The sequence below is a fragment of the Bufo gargarizans genome, chromosome 3, assembly GCF_014858855.1.
Source record: "Bufo gargarizans isolate SCDJY-AF-19 chromosome 3, ASM1485885v1, whole genome shotgun sequence".
Classification (NCBI taxonomy): Eukaryota; Metazoa; Chordata; class Amphibia; order Anura; family Bufonidae; genus Bufo; species Bufo gargarizans.
This window is the reverse complement of record NC_058082.1, coordinates 409458805-409475751: the sequence shown is the minus strand read 5'-3', so window position 1 is coordinate 409475751 and position 16947 is coordinate 409458805. Positions and strand designations below refer to the sequence as shown.

At 41.8% G+C, this 16947-nt stretch overlaps 1 protein-coding gene across 2 annotated transcripts in view; it reads left to right on the top strand.

Moving 5' to 3' along the window:
• The window catches only part of LOC122932627 (complement receptor type 1-like), a 284179-nt gene that overhangs the window by 234909 nt on the left and 32323 nt on the right, over positions 1 to 16947 (top strand). For both annotated transcript variants that reach the window (XM_044287148.1, XM_044287147.1), the window contains 2 exons: positions 975 to 1166; positions 5460 to 5639. In XM_044287148.1, the coding sequence (XP_044143083.1) occupies positions 975 to 1166; positions 5460 to 5639 (372 nt within the window). The remainder of the gene's footprint in view (positions 1 to 974; positions 1167 to 5459; positions 5640 to 16947) is intronic.

Here is a 16947-nt window from a genome sequence, read left to right as displayed (position 1 = left end):
TTCACGCCAGAAAACTGGCTTGAAGAAAGATAAATGTGGAAGACTTGCAGTGCCACCCGCTCTCCACCCACATCACGCCCCCTTTTCTTTTCACTTCTGAAAAGTGGCATAAAGGTGGTATGTTGCACATTTTGCTGCTCAATTGGCGTGCAACAAAATTTGGACCTATTTACGCCACAAAAAGTAGCGTAAATAGGTTGGCAAATATCCCCCAATGTCTTCAGTACTAAATCGTTTCCTGTGTCTCTCTGCTTAACATCCCCAAGATCGGACGTGATATAGTGGTATACATTATACTGGTCACTAGTACAGTGAAGTATTCAGATATATGGTAAGATAGCTCAACTCAGCTCAATGGCATAAACCCCGGGGCAAACACGGGAATCCCTTTAACTACATGACTGCAGTTTAGGAATTGAGGATTTGCAACTTTGTATCATTTCCACCACTGAACTCATAATACATTTAAACAGGCTAGCTCGGTGCCTATCACAGTGGCTCAGGCTGGATGATATATATGGTGCACGAGTATAAACTTTGACTAACTTAATTCCAAATATTGGCTGCCTTTATTTGTGAGAAAATTTAATGTCCGAATTATGGGGCAATTTTGGAACAAAATGTCACATCTTGAGCCATGCCTCTTTCCCAAAGGGCATTGCTTAATTTCCAGTAAGTCACATCCTCTTGACTGGCTAGACACAGTGGATTTCTGGAAAACTTGATGTGTCAATTGGCACTAAATTGTGGCACACTTTACTACAAGGTCTAGGGTCCCTTACAATAGTAAAGGTGAACCAGTATGTGCCAATGGACCAGAAAGCATGAAAACAGCATATAACAGTGATTAAGTATTTGCCGCCAAAGCTAGAGAAGTTTTATTATTTACTGTTTTGTATGGCTGGCATACCTTAAATAGGTTTAACAATGATTTTTACTTTGAGCTTTTGAATAATCTGCTCTTTTTTCACCAGGTATTTGTGATGCTCCACCTGACCTTCTTTCTGCTCAATTGTATTCCCAGTATCAGAACATAAAAACTTTCTTTACTGGCACAACTCTTCAATACGTATGCAGACCTGGATATTATCAGGTTTACGGCTACACAAATTCTATAACTTGTTTGGGAAACTTCACATGGTCAAAAATATCTGAGTTCTGTAAAAGTAAGTAATGTGTATATATTTTTTTTATTCAGTAGTAAGTATAATATTTTAATAAAGTTAAAAGTAAACCAGCATATAAGGGGTCAGTATTTAAATTACCAAATATTTTTGTTGATTGTGCTAGCATGTAAACTGATCCAGGCAATACCTTTATATAATTTACTGTTATACGCCCCAAAAAAATATGTTGAAAAAATAAATAAATCAGTATGCGATTGGTGGGGGTCCGACACTCACAACTCTTGCCTGTGAGCACTGCAGCCTTCTCACAGCTTGCCAAGCACAGTGCCATACATTCTATAGCGTCTGTGCTTGGTATCACGCTTTGACTTCTATGGGGCTGAGCGTGATACCTAGCACATCCGCTATAAATGTACGGTGCTGTGCTTGGTGAGCACAAAGAAGGTATCTGGCATTAGCTGTCTACTCAAAACAGCTCATCAGCAGGGGTCCTGGGTGTCAGGATCCTGAGGATACGTCATCAGTATCAATGTCTCAGAAAAGCCCTTTAACATGGCACTTGGGAGTTCCATCTTCCATTTATCTTCTTTTAATTAAACGTACCAGATCTCTAAACAAATGTGAGAGGAAGCCTTACCTACAGACATGTTAGGAAATGCTTTCCCATGCCTGTTTGTTAGGATCACGCTCTCCTTTTGATATAAAAAGGTGTGATTTGAAGTCATGTGAAGAGTGGGCTAAGTTTCATTCATTAGAATACGTCACTATATATCTACTTGCAAAATTAAAATTAAAAATGATGTGGAGAGCTCATGTAGACACACGAGGAGCCAATAGGCTCACAAAGTACCTCTGCTCCTGTACAGTAGGTGTATCAGCATCCAGACTCCCACCAACTAAAGCTTTTCATGTGCCTCTATAACATGTAAAAAGTTACACATCACAAAGTACATCACTACAAATACAGCCCTTTTTAAAGCAGGTCATGTGTCGAGAGATGTGATTTTCTTTTTCTCATTTGTGGATTTTTAAATTGGGCTATGCCCATTTTGTTTAGAAATTTTTAAAAGTGCTGTACTAGGCATAGAGTCCAAATAATCTAGCACAAACCAACAGTATACTAGACCATGATATTTATACAAAAAGAACACAAACAATTACACAAGATGGTGCAACTAAGATAATTAAATGCCTCCCCCCTTCCTTATAATGGTCAAATTGTGGTTTTGGCAGCTACCACTAGAAGGGACTCAATGTATACTATGTCATTATTGAATTCAATGTGTGAATAGTGTGTATAATACGCTTCTGTGCAGGGATTTTGAATCTTTGCATCTGTAAAACAAAGATCTACCTGCTATAAAGATTATTATTATTTATTGTTAAAGCACCATTGACTCCATGGCGCTGTAGATCTGTATAGGGGTATACATACATAATAAAAACAAGAATGAGCAAGACAAGCTACAGACAAGTAAGAGAGGACGCTGTCTCCGAGAGCTTACAATCTATAAGATCTTTTAAGAAATGAATCAGGGCAGATAAAGATTTTCTGCCACATCATCGCTAATCAGCACTCGTAGTAACACTTCTTAAAGATGATCTGGCTATCTAATACAGTAGCGAATTTTCTGATGAGTGAGCAAGCACCCATTCATTGGGCAATCATGATGATTTTTAAGCATGCTGAAAAATCATGATTTGCCAGCAGCAGATTGTGCTGTCTAATCATGATCAGCTGCCAGCAAATAACTAAAAAGCATGAGGACGAGCAATGGCATAATGATCACTCCTCCCCATGTTGTGGAGGAGATCGCTAGCAAGCAGAAAATTGCCGGGAAGGAACGCTTTCTTCCAGACAATCGCCTGCAGAATCGTCTGGTCTAATACAGCCTTAAAGGGCTTGTCCAAGTTACTTTTGTTTTATATCAGATCGGCAGAGGTCCCTTTCACTTCTATGTAGTTACACCTGCTCACCGCTGCTGTTGCGACGGCAAGCAGGTAAACAAAAAAGGGAAGGCTGCACTGGCCTTCTTCAACCGGCTGATTTGTGGGGGTGCCATGTGTCGGACCCTTGCTGATCTGATATTTATGACCTATCCTGAGGTCCTAATAACTTGGCCAACCAAGTCCTATTAAAGGAGAAAGTTAAAGGGTTATCCCATGAATAATGTAAAAAAATGAGATCATACATAATCTAGTACATGACAAAGAATTTCTAACAAAGCCAGAACTAGCCCGTACTTCATATGGATCCAGAGATCTCACCATTCATTGCTCCAATTGTTATGCTAGCTTTATTTCAAGCTGTCAGCATAGGGGACATTCAAAGGAAATCCCGGCAGCCGTCAGTTGCTATTCAAAGTGCTCTTTATTTTTCTGTCATAATATTATATCTTATGATGCGTTTCGACACAATAGCCTTTGTCAACAAGAACCTTGTTAAAAAAGGCTGTGCCGAAACGCGTCATAAGATATAATATTATGACAGAAAAATAAAGAGCACTTTGAATAGCAACTGACGGCTGCCGGGATTTCCTTTGACTTGCATGCGGAACTGTACTGTAGGATGGAACTGAGCATGTGCTTCCATCTCAGTGAGCAGGACAGAGAAATTAGAAAAAATGCAAACATCAAGTGGCGCAGCTAGATTTCAGAGAATAACTCAGTAGGTATAATATATTTTTATTACATGCAATTACAAAAAAACTCTGTTAAGCATTAACCCCTTAATGTTCAGGTCAATTTTATTTTTTGCATTTTTTTTATTTTTACTTTCATTAGTGATACATTTTTACCATTTTTGTTCAAATAGCTGTATAGCTTTTTTGCCAGACAAATAATATTTAAGGGCATCATTTAATTTATCATATCTTGTTTTTTAAAATGGGAAAATTCTTTGAAAAAAAAATTTGGCCAGAGTTTTGGGGGTTTTGTTTTTACCATGTTCATTGTGCGCCTACTGTGCAAACAAAAATGAAAACGAAGAAAAATTGAGTATATAGAGAACTCTTCAATACACTTCAACACGGGAGCTTGTATGACCAATGAGACAAATATTCAGATCCACAGCAATATAGGTAGGAAGTTGAATCTCAAGTGTAATATGTGAAAAATAATTTTTTAAAAATGAGACAAAGGAATGGGGAACAGAAGAAAAAAAAAAAGAGTAGAAAAAGAAAAGAAAAAGGAGGGAGAAAAAAGGGATTAATTCAAATTTGCTATGGCTGGCATTCCTCACTGCCCCCGTAGGAGTTCAAAATCTAAGTTCCCTGTCAGTATGTCTTACGCGTGTGGAAATAAAATGGAGTACCCAGAGGAAACCCATGAAAATATGTGGAGAACATAAATACTCCATAGAGATGTTGTCCTTGATTGGACTCAAACCTAGGACAGTGCTGCAAGACACCAGTGCTAACCACTTCATGTTTTCCTCACTTTAAAACATAAAACACTCTGGAAAATATTTTCCTTACATCGCCATATTCTGACAGCTCTATAGAGTTGTTTGAGGGCCATTAAAAAAAATCCATTAAAAAAATAAGTTTTTTTTCCATCGAAAATACGCTTTTTAATGAAAAAAATTGCAGAAAGAAATTTCCCCCATGTTTTTGCCGCGTCTTTAACGACCCGGACTACATAAATATCCCATAAATCCTTACGGTGAACCCCGTAAATTGCTAATTTATTCTTAGTTGCCACCGAAAAATCGTAATAAGCAGCGATCAAAAAGCGTTATTTACTCGAAAATGATACCAATGAAAGATACAAGTCCTCCCGCAAAAATCAAGCCCTCACACAACTCTATAGAAGTTATGGGTCTTGGGAAGCGGCAATGCAAAAACATTTATAAAAAAAAATAAAAAAAGGACGTTTTGTGCAAAAAAGTAGTAAAAGGTAAAAAAATACTATATGTTTTCAGTATCACTGTAATCGTACTGACCCAGATAATAAAGATATTATGTTATTTATACCGAAAAATAGACACCTTAAAAATATATAACGTAAAAACACAGTGGCAGTTTTGCTGCTTTTCCCATCTCCCTCCCAGAAATAATTAATAAAAGTTAATCAGAAAGTTATGGGTACCCAAAATGGAGCCATTCAAAACTTCAACTTGTCCCGCAAAAAACAAGCCCTCATAAAGCTATATAGATGGTAAAATGAAAAAGTTATAGCTCTTGTAACGCGACGATGAAAAAAGAAGAAAAACGCTTGTTCATAAAGGCCCAAACAGGTTTGGTCACTAAGGGGATAAAATATATTTTAATCGAAATAAAATATTGTTTTAATATGTATGTTTTTTATTATCTTATATCTGATATATTCCAGTTTACACATGTCCTACTCCTGCATATGTAAAGAATGGATGGTATGATCCCGAAATGGAAGAATATTTTTACAACGATACTGTAACATATGGCTGTCATGAAGGATTTCAGCTTGTTGGACAAGATACAATTACCTGTCTCGATCAGGGAAGATGGAGTTATAATACACCACAGTGCACAGGTATGTGCTTTGGGAAGGTCTTCTCAGATCCTGTCCTTTTTTCTAAGTATGCATCTCATACACAGTGTAATTGTATAGCCATGTACTGTATGTACTCTAAGATTCAAGTATTGTAAAATCAAGCAGAGGTTATTTAGAATCAAACTTATTGACTAGTGTTGAACCAGTGCGAAGCATTCAAAGCGGAATTCGGTCCAAAGTTTAGGAAAACTTTGATTTGCAATGAATGTAAATTGACTATGATCTGAATTTCAGGAAAAATCTGATTCATCGGGTATCCGAATTTCCACGCACTTCGTGGTAATGAATCAGTTTTTCCTAAAATGGCAGCTGCACGTGAAAAGTGAAAGTAAGAAGCAAAATACAAAAAACGTAATTGTAGATAATCACATATGTCGGTCATGCAAAAATCTAAATATTATCACAGAAAGCAAAAACCAATTAAAGATAACTTTTAATACATATTATATAAAAAGAGCCTCATTTGGGCTATCAATGTATAATCCAACGTAGCACTGCTATAACGATAATCTATATATATATAAAAAGGACATACGTATGTATATATGTGTGTGTATATTCCGTGAAAACTCAAAAACGCAACCATTCATTTCAACGAAACTTGGTATACACATCCCTTGCTACCTGGAAAGAAATCTTGTGGGGGTCCCAGCTCTCTTGGACTTACCGCTCCTGAGATATTCCCCAAAAATGACCTGCATTAGCCAATACAAGCCTGCTAGCCTTTCACTTAAATCCTAACTGCTATTTACACGGTCATATGTCCCTTATTAGTCAATAGAAGCTTGCAGGTCCTACTTCAGGTTGCCATAACAACAGATCACAGGTTTTAGCAGTTTGCAGGTCCTGAAATATTCAGTCATATGACGTATGACGGCACAACTATACTGCTATATGCATGGGGGGCAGGGGCCACTATTGAAAGGATAGGCACTGTGGAGTTCCCTGTTAAAGGGGCGGACGCTGTGGAGTTCACTGTTAAAGGGGTGGGCACCATGGAGTTCACTGTTAAAGGGGCAGGCACCATGGAGTTCACTGTTAAAGGGGCAGTGACTGTTAAAGGGGAGGCGAGTGTGAAAGTCATGGTTAAAAGTGCAGCCACTGTGGAGGTCACTGTTAAAGGGGCAGTCATCGTTAAAGGGGCGGCCACTGTGAAAGTCACTGTTAAAAGAGCAGCCACCGTGAAAGTCACTGTTAAAGGGGCAGTCACCGTTAAAGGGGCGGCCACTATAAAAGTCACTGTTAAAAAGGCGGTCACCGTTAAAGAGTCGGCTATTGTGAAAGTCACTGTTAAGGGGCAGTCACCAAAGTCACTGTTAAAGGGGCAGTCACCGTTAAAGGGGCAGCCATTGTGAAAGTCACTGTTAAAGGGGCGGTCACTGTTAAAGTCACTGTTAAAAAAGCGGTCACCGTTAAAGGGGCGGCTATTGTGAAAGTCACTGTAAAAGGGGCGGTCTCCGAAGTCACTGTTAGGAGCACATCCACCGTGAAAGTCACTGTTAAAGGGGCAGTCACCATTAAAGGGGCGGCCACTGTGAAAGTCACTGTTAAATGGGCGGTCACCATTAAAGGGGCGGCCACTGTGAAAGTTACTTTTAAAGGGGTGGTCACCGTTGAAGGGCAGCCATTGTGAAAGTCACTGTTATTTATTATAAAATTGCAATAAATAAATACCCGAACAATGCCAGGTCATCAGCTAGTGAGTAATACACTTGGCATCAGGGGCTACATAGCGGGAAATCTGACCCTGTCAGTGCCCTAGATAATGGCTCAGCCCAGAGGCATACCCTGATGGTGGATGCCCTTTGTCCTCGTACCTAAGCCCAATATGATAAAGGTTTATCGGGGACAAAGAGGGCAATACAACATAAACAATTTATGAGATAATCATCTGTTAATGGAGACCTTACAGAGCAATACCTGAGCATAAAAAATATGTAGCACCGACCTGATGCAAAAAGATACATGTCAGCTCCAAAAATTACCAAGGTGATACAATATAGCAAGGTCCATGTGGACCACTCACGTGCGGCAACTTCCTCAGGATGTAAGGATCTCCATTGAGCAGGATAGCAGCTACGGTACCTTAAAACATCCACATGTGGGTTTAAATACCTGTTTGGGGAGGGGTTAGAACTATTATGTGCCTAGAGGCTTGTGAGTTGCAATCAAGCCAAGTACTGGGATGACTTGGGTGTGTATAATGACTAGGAACTAGCACCAGGCGATCACCTATGCTTCTTTCCCTTCTGTAGGTGTTACTAGGCCGTGATGAAAGTACCTCTGACAGGTCAGGATCCATCATAAGAATTGTCCAGTATTTATTAAGAATGTCTCTAATTCTTTTGTTGGCTACATCATAGGTTGAGATTATTCTAATGATGTTGGCTTTTGAAGGGCTAAATGTTCTCAGGACTAGCAAACAGTTTCTATCCTGTATTTCTGCATGCAGAAATGCCTCCCTCAAAATATGTGTGGGGTAACACCTCGCTTGGAATCTACGAAGTAACCCCCGAGATTCACAAAAAAAATTCTCCAGGTCAGAACAAGTTCTTCGCATCCGAAGATATTGGGCCTTTGGGATACCCCTTTTTAATACAGTAGGATGATAACGGTTCCAATGTATTAAATTATTGGTGGCGGTAGATTTTCTGAAGATCATAGTTGTGAATCTATCAGATTGTTTGATGACTTTGACGTCCAAAAATGTCAATGTGTCAGGATGGAATTCAAAGGTAAAAGACAATCCTATATCATTGTTATTCAAGGTACCAATAAACGTCTTAAACTCAGATGCATTACCATTTCAGACCAAGAACGCGTCATCAATGTAACGTGTCCAAAATATAATCTTGTCACTCACCATGTATGATCATCAGTCCTCCCACCATCCCAGGAAGAGATTTGCATAGGTAGGGGCAAAGGGGCTCCCCATAGCGGTTCCCCTGAGCTGGTGGAAGAACGTTGTGTAAAAAAGAAAATACAGGGAGTGCAGAATTATTAGGCAAATGAGTATTTTGACCACATCATCCTCTTTATGCATGTTGTCTTACTCCAAGCTGTATAGGCTCGAAAGCCTACTACCAATTAAGCATATTAGGTGATGTGCATCTCTGTAATGAGAAGGGGTGTGGTCTAATGACATCAACACCCTATATCCTTTCCTTTGGCAAAATGGGTCAAAAGAAGGACTTGACAGGCTCAGAAAAGTCAAAAATAGTGAGATATCTTGCAGAGGGATGCAGCACTCTTAAAATTGCAAAGCTTCTGAAGCGTGATCATCGAACAATCAAGCGTTTCATTCAAAATAGTCAACAGGGTCGCAAGAAGCGTGTGGAAAAACCAAGGCGCAAAATAACTGCCCATGAACTGAGAAAAGTCAAGCGTCCAATGGATGTCGTATATCTGGACTTCTCCAAAGCATTTGACACTGTACCACATAAAAGGTTAGTATATAAAATGAGAATGCTCGGACTGGGAGAAAACATCTGTATGTGGGTAAGTAACTGGCTCAGTGATAGAAAACAGAGGGTGGTTATTAACGGTACACACTCAGATTGGGTCACTGTCACTAGTGGGGTACCTCAGGGGTCAGTATTGGGCCCTATTCTCTTCAATATATTTATTAATGATCTTGTAGAAGGCTTGCATAGTAAAGTATCAATTTTCGCAGATGACACTAAACTGTGTAAAGTAATTTACACTGATGAGGACAGTATACTACTACAGAGGGATCTGGATAGACTGGAGGCTTGGGCAGATAAGTGGCAGATGGGGTTTAACACTGATAAATGTAAAGTTATGCACATGGGAAGGAAAAATGCAAGTCAACCGTACATACTAAATGGTAAAACACTCGGTAACACTGACATGGAAAAGGATCTAGGAATTTTTATAAACAGAAAACTAAGCTGCAAAAACCAGTGTCAGGCAGCTGCTGCCAAGGCCAACAAGATAATGGGTTGCATCAGAAGGGGCATAGATTCCCGTGATAAGAACATAGTCCTACCACTTTACAAATCGCTAGTCAGACCACACATGGAGTACTGTGTACAGTTCTGGGCTCCTGTAAACAAGGCAGACATAGCAGAGCTGGAGAAGGTCCAGAGGAGGGCAACTAAAGTAATAACTGGAATGGGGCAACTACAGTACCCTGAAAGATTATCAAAATTAGAGTTATTCACTTTAGAAAAAAGACGACTGAGGGGAGATCTAATTAATATGTATAAATATATCAAGGGTCAGTACAGAGATCTATCCCATCAGCTATTTATCCCCAGGACTGTGACTGTGACGAGGGGACATCCTCTGCGCCTGGAGGAAAGAAGGTTTGTACACAAACATAGAAAAGGATTCTTTACGGTAAGAGCAGTGAGAATATGGAACTCTCTGCCTGAGGAGGTGGTGATGGTGAGTACAATAAAGGAATTCAAGAGGGCCATGGACGTATTTCTGGAGCTTAATAATATTACAGGCTATAGCTACTAGAGAGGGGTCTTCCTCTGGATCAACTTGCGGGATAACAGGCCGAACTGGATGGACAAATGTCTTTTTTCGGCCTTATGTACTATGTTACTATGTCCAGCTGCCAAGATGCCACTTGCCACCAGTTTGGCCATATTTCAGAGCTGCAACATCACTGGAGTGCCCAAAAGCACAAGGTGTGCAATACTCAGAGACATGGCCAAGGTAAGAAAGGCTGAAAGACGACCACCACTGAACAAGACACACAAGCTGAAACGTCAAGACTGGGCCAAGAAATATCTCAAGACTGATTTTTCTAAGGTTTTATGGACTGATGAAATGAGAGTGAGTCTTGATGGGCCAGATGGATGGGCCCGTGGCTGGATTGGTAAAGGGCAGAGAGCTCCAGTCCGACTCAGACGCCAGCAAGGTGGAGGTGGAGTACTGGTTTGGGCTGGTATCATCAAAGATGAGCTTGTGGGGCTTTTTCGGGTTGAGGATGGAGTCAAGCTCAACTCCCAGTCCTACTGCCAGTTTCTGGAAGACACCTTCTTCAAGCAGTGGTACAGGAAGAAGTCTGCATCCTTCAAGAAAAACATGATTTTCATGCAGGACAATGCTCCATCACACGCGTCCAAGTACTCCACAGCGTGGCTGGCACGAAAGGGTATAAAAGAAGAAAATCTAATGACATGGCCTCCTTGTTCACCTGATCTGAACCCCATTGAGAACTTGTGGTCCATCATCAAATGTGAGATTTACAAGGAGGGAAAACAGTACACCTCTCTGAACAGTGTCTGGGAGGCTGTGGTTGCTGCTGCACGCAATGTTGATGCTGAACAGATCAAAACACTGACAGAATCCATGGATGGCAGGCTTTTGAGTGTCCTTGCAAAGAAAGGTGGCTATATTGGTCACTGATTTGTTTTTGTTTTGTTTTTGAATGTCAGAAATGTATATTTGTGAATGTTGAGATGTTATATTGGTTTCACTGGTAAAAATAAATAATTGAAATGGGTATATATTTGTTTTTTGTTAAGTTGCCTAATAATTATGCACAGTAATAGTCACCTGCACACACAGATATCCCCCTAAAATAGCTAAAACTAAAAACAAACTAAAAACGACTTCCAAAAATATTCAGCTTTGATATTAATGAGCTTTTTGGGTTCATTGAGAACATGGTTGTTGTTCAATAATAAAATTAATCCTCAAAAATACAACTTGCCTAATAATTCTGCACTCCCTGTAATTATGGGTAAGTACAAACTCAAGTAAATTAAGCATAAAGGCATTATGTGACATAAAATGTGTCCCATGTGTCTTGAGGAAGTAAGCCACACAAGAGATGGCTTTGGTGTGAGGGATTAAGCTATACAGTGACTCGACATTGATACTCGCCAGACAACATGATGGATCAACTGTTAAAGTCTCAATTTTGCGCAGATAGTCCATTGTGTCCCACGTGAAAGTGGGGAGTGCAGATACAAACTGTCTCAGAATCTTATCTATATAAACATCACAGTTCTGTTTCATCAAGTTCACCCCAGACACAATAGGGCATCCCTTAAGGGGGGAAAGCCCCTTATGGATCTTAGGGAGCCCATAAAACATTGCTATCTGGGGTGAACTCGGCAAGATAAACTGGTACTCCACTTTACTTAGAACCCTTCTTCTAAAATACACTTCAAATCCGAAACAAATATTTCTGTTGAATCCTGTGGTAAAATACTATAACAACTGCGGTCCAACAGCTGATCATTACACATCTGCCAATATACATCCTGGTCCAAGATAACAAGGTTACCACCCTTTGGTTTGATAACTATAGAAGTATCCTTCTCCAAACCCATCAATGCATCCATTTTGAGTCTAGAAAGATTATGGTATTTGATTTCTGGTTGTTCAATCGTCTCTATTTCTGAAATAACCATTTGGAGAAAAATATCAACATGGTCAGAGTTAGTCAAGGGGGCAACTTGTTACTCCTTGGACGTAAGTCAGTAAAGGGACCCTCACCTGGTCACCTTGAGGTCTCATCCCACAGGTCCATAAGGAGTCTGAGGTCTGGGTAGTCATTGGCTGAGATAGCTAATTGGTCACAAGTCTGTCTATTAGAGTTCTTCATAAACTTGTGCCATTTTAGCTTCCTGGAGAACAGGTGAAGCTCCTTGACCCACAAAAATTTATTAAAGCCAGTGGTAGGAACAAAAGAGAGACCTTTCTGTAATAAAACCGATCTCTATATAACTTAGATAACGGGTAAAGAGATTGATCGCCTGCAAGTTATCATTAGATTCTAATCCTCCCCTACCTTGGAGCGATTCCTGAGGTTGTGGGGGAGGGGTCCCCTGGTTAAAAAAGGAGACTGGTTAATTGGGGTATTGGTTGAAAAAGAGGCAGAGGAACATGAGAAGGAGGAACCTCCCCCACTTTCCATTTGGTTCTACCATCTTTGCCACATGTGGACGTTTTCAAGTAGCTGCTATCCTACTCAATGGAGATCCTTACATCATGAGGAAGTTGGGGCAAGTGAGTGGTCCACATGGACCTTGCTATATTGTATCGCTTTGTTATTGGTTTTGCATGGAACTGATTGTAAATAGCCTACATTGGTAATTTTTGGAGCCCACATGTATCTTTTTGCATCAGGTCATTGCTCCATATTTTATATACTCAGATATTGCTCTGTACGGTCTCCATTAACAAATGATTATCTTATTAATTGTTTATGTTGTATTGCCCTCTTTGTTCCCTGATGAATCTTTATCAATCTACTTGGGAAAACGCATCGGGATTTAGGGCATTATTTTTTTCACAATTTCTTTAGGGCTTCTAGGGGCATATTAGGCTTAGGTATGAGAACAAAGGGCATCCACCATCCGGGTGTGCCTCTGGGCTGAGCCATTATCTAGGGTAAGATTTCCTGCTATGTAGCCCTTATTTGCCCCTGATGCCAAGTTTATCACTTATTATCGGTATAGCAGTGCTATGTTGGGATATACATTGATAGCTCAAATTGGCCTCTTTTTATATAATATGTATTAAAAGTCGTTTTATTTGGTATTTGCTTTCTGTGATAATGAAAGTAAGAAGCCCGGGAACGCAAGATCACCCATAATGCCGCGCTGCCAGCCAAACCGCGGATAGCCATTCCCTATGATGTCACAGCCCTATAAAACTTTAATCTCACACGGTCTTCACCATTGTCCTGTGTGCTCAGCATAGAGACAGACGTAGCAAGAGCTCATGCACTAGGGACAGTGTTGCTGAAAACAATTAGTAGAAGAAAATTGGAGAGGGAGAGTGCAGAGAAACTTATTCTGTGTCCGTTTTATTTATTTATTCCTACATTTACTTATTCCTACATCAGCTGTAAACTATGATATGTAATTTAATACTAATTAGATGGAAGCCTTTATTTATTCCAGTGCCAGTATGCCAACCAATACCATCCAGTCTGGACTCCTTAGGGCGGTCAGGTCTTAATCATGACCATTAGAGATGAGAAAAATTTTCTAAATTTTGATTCAGCCTCTTCACCGAATTTTAAAAAAATATTCGGTTCGATTCGAATTTATTTGCAGTGAATTGCGAAAAAAAAACGTCTATTTCCTGGCTGCAGAAAGCCTTTATAGTGGTGCAGAACACTGTGCCATTCAATGTTAGCGCCAAGAAGAAGTGCACTCCTTTTACACCTTCGTCAGCTGATTCCACATAGATGTCTACAGAACCAGTTCTATTAAACGCTTATACAAGAAGAGCCCCCCGACAGAGGAGAGAGGGTGTTTGTGTTGATGTCACTGAACATATAGCTGAACCGCTGAACGGCAAATATATTTTACTTTTGCCACTAATACACAGTGTAAGCATCCAAAGGGTGAGGTTATTGATGGTAAGTATGTGTCACTGAGGCTGCTGCTCTCAGTGATGTAAATCCCAGAGGTAAATGGCAACCAGTGATGTTAGATTGCTGAGTTGGTGGTAGCTGGAATTTGGGTCCGGAATTTAGGAGTGACTGAAGAGTTTGGGTGGGAAGATCACTCCCATACTCCATCTCCTGTGTTACCACCCGACCCAGCTGGAAGCTAATTTAAAAGACACACTGTCAGTGTGTGTTTGGTGTTGGTCTGCAGAGGACTTAGGAGTAGAGTTGAGCGGACACCTGGATGTTCGGGTTCGAGAAGTTCGGCCGAACTTCCCGGAAATGTTCGAGTTCGGGATCCGAACCCGATCCGAACTTCGTCCCGAACCCGAACCCCATTGAAGTCAATGGGGACCCGAACTTTTCGGCACTAAAAAGGCTGTGAAACAGCCCAGGAAAGGGCTAGAGGGCTGCAAAAGGCAGCAACATGTACGTAAATCCCCTGCAAACAAATGTGGATAGGGAATTAAAATAAAAATAAAATAAATAAAAATTAACCAATATCAATTGGAGAGAGGTCCCATAGCAGAGAATCAGGCTTCACGTCAGCCACCACTGCAACAGTCCATTGTCATATACTTATGCCCAGCACCCAGGCAGAGGAGAGAGGTGCCGTAAAAGAGAATCTGTTTTCATGTCAGCAGAGAATCAGTCTGCATGTCATAGCAGAGAATCAGGCTTCACGTCAGCCACCACTGCAACAGTCCATTGGCATATTTTTTAGGCCCAGCACCCAGGCAGAGGAGAGAGGTCCCGTAACAGAGAATCTGGCTTCATGTCAGCAGAGAATCAGTCTGCATGTCATAGCAGAGAATCAGGCTTCACGTCAGCCACCACTGCAACAGTCCATTGTCATATATTTAGGCCCAGCACCCAGGCAGAGGAGAGAGGTCCCGTAACAGAGAATCTGGCTTCATGTCAGCAGAGAATCAGTCTGCATGTCATAGCAGAGAATCAGGCTTCACGTCACCCAACATTAGAACAGTCCATTGGCATATATTTAGGCCCAGGCACCCAGGCAGAGGAAAGAGGTCCCGTAACAGAGAATCTGGCTTCATGTCAGCAGAGAATCAGTCTGCATGTCATAGCAGAGAATCAGGCTTCACGTCAGCCACCACTGTAACAGTCCATTGTCATATATTTTGGCCCAGCACCCAGGCAGAGGAGAGAGGTCCCGTAACAGAGAATCTGGCTTCATGTCAGCAGAGAATTAGTCTGCATGTCATAGCAGAAAATCAGGCTTCACGTCAGCCACCAGTGCAACAGTCCATTGTCATATATTTAGGCCCAGCACCCAGGCAGAGAGGAGAGAGGTCCCGTAACAGAGAATCTGTCTTCATGTCAGCAGAGAATCAGTCTGCATGTCATAGCAGAGAATCAGGCTTCACGTCAGCCACCACTGCAACAGTCCATTGTCATATATTTAGGCCCAGCACCCAGGCAGAGGAGAGAGGTCCCGTAACAGAGAATCTGGCTTCATGTCAGCAGAGAATCAGTCTGCATGTCATAGCAGAGAATCAGGCTTCACGTCACCCAACATTGGAACAGTCCATTGGCATATATTTAGGCCCAGGCACCCAGGCAGAGGAGAGAGGTCCCGTAACAGAGAATCTGTCTTCATGTCAGCAGAGAATCAGTCTGCATGTTATAGCAGAGAATCAGGCTTCACGTCAGCTACCAGTGCAACAGTCCATTGTCATATATTTAGGCCCAGCACCCAGGCAGAGAAGAGGTTCATTCAACTTTGGGTAGCCTCGTAATATAATGGCAAAATAAAAATAGGATTGAATGAGGAAGTGCCCTGGAGTACAATAATATATGTTTAAGGGGAGGTAGTTAATGTCTAATCTGCACAAGGGATGGAAAGGTCCTGTGGGATCCATGCCTGGTTCATTTTTATGAACGTCAGCTTGTCCACATTGGCTGTACACAGGCGGCTGCGTTTGTCTGTAATGACGCCCCCTGCCGTGCTGAATACACGTTCAGACAAAATGCTGGCTGCCGGGCAGGCCAGCACCTCCAAGGCATAAAAGGCTAGCTCTGGCCACGTGGACAATTTAGAGACCCAGAAGTTGAATGGGGCCGAACCATCAGTCAGTACGTGGAGGGGTGTGCACACGTACTGTTCCACCATGTTAGTGAAATGTTGCCTCCTGCTAACATGTTGCGTATCAGGTGGTGGTGCAGTTAGCTGTGGCGTGTTGACAAAACTTTTCCACATCTCTGCCATGCTAACCCTGCCCTCAGAGGAGCTGGCCATGACACAGCTGCCTTGGCGACCTCTTGCTCCTCCTCTGCCTTGGCCTTGGGCTTCCACTTGTTCCCCTGTGACATTTGGGAATGCTCTCAGTATCGCGTCTACCAACGTGCGCTTGTACTTGCGCATCTTCCTATCACGCTCCAGTGCAGGAAGTAAGGTGGGCACATTGTCTTTGTACCATGGATCCAGCAGGGTGGCAACCCAGTAGTCCGCACACGTTAAAATGTGGGCAACTCTGCTGTCGTTGCGCAGGCACTGCAGCATGTAGTCGCTCATGTGTGCCAGGCTGCCCAGGGGTAAGGACAAGCTGTCCTCTGTGGGAGGCGTATCGTCATCGTCCTGCCTTTCCCCCCAGCCACGCACCAGTGATGGGCCCGAGCTGCGTTGGGTGCCACCCCACTGTGACCATGCTTCATCCTCATCCACCTCCTCCTCATCCTCGTCCTCCTCGTCCTCCAGTAGTGGGCCCTGGCTGGCCACATTTGTACCTGGCCTCTGCTGTTGGAAAAAACCTCCCTCTGAGTCACTTCGAAGAGACTGGCCTGAAAGTGCTAAATATGACCCCTCTTCCTCCTCCTCCTCCTCCTCCTCCTGGGCCACCTCCTCTTCCATCATCACCCTAAGTGTTTTCTCAAGGA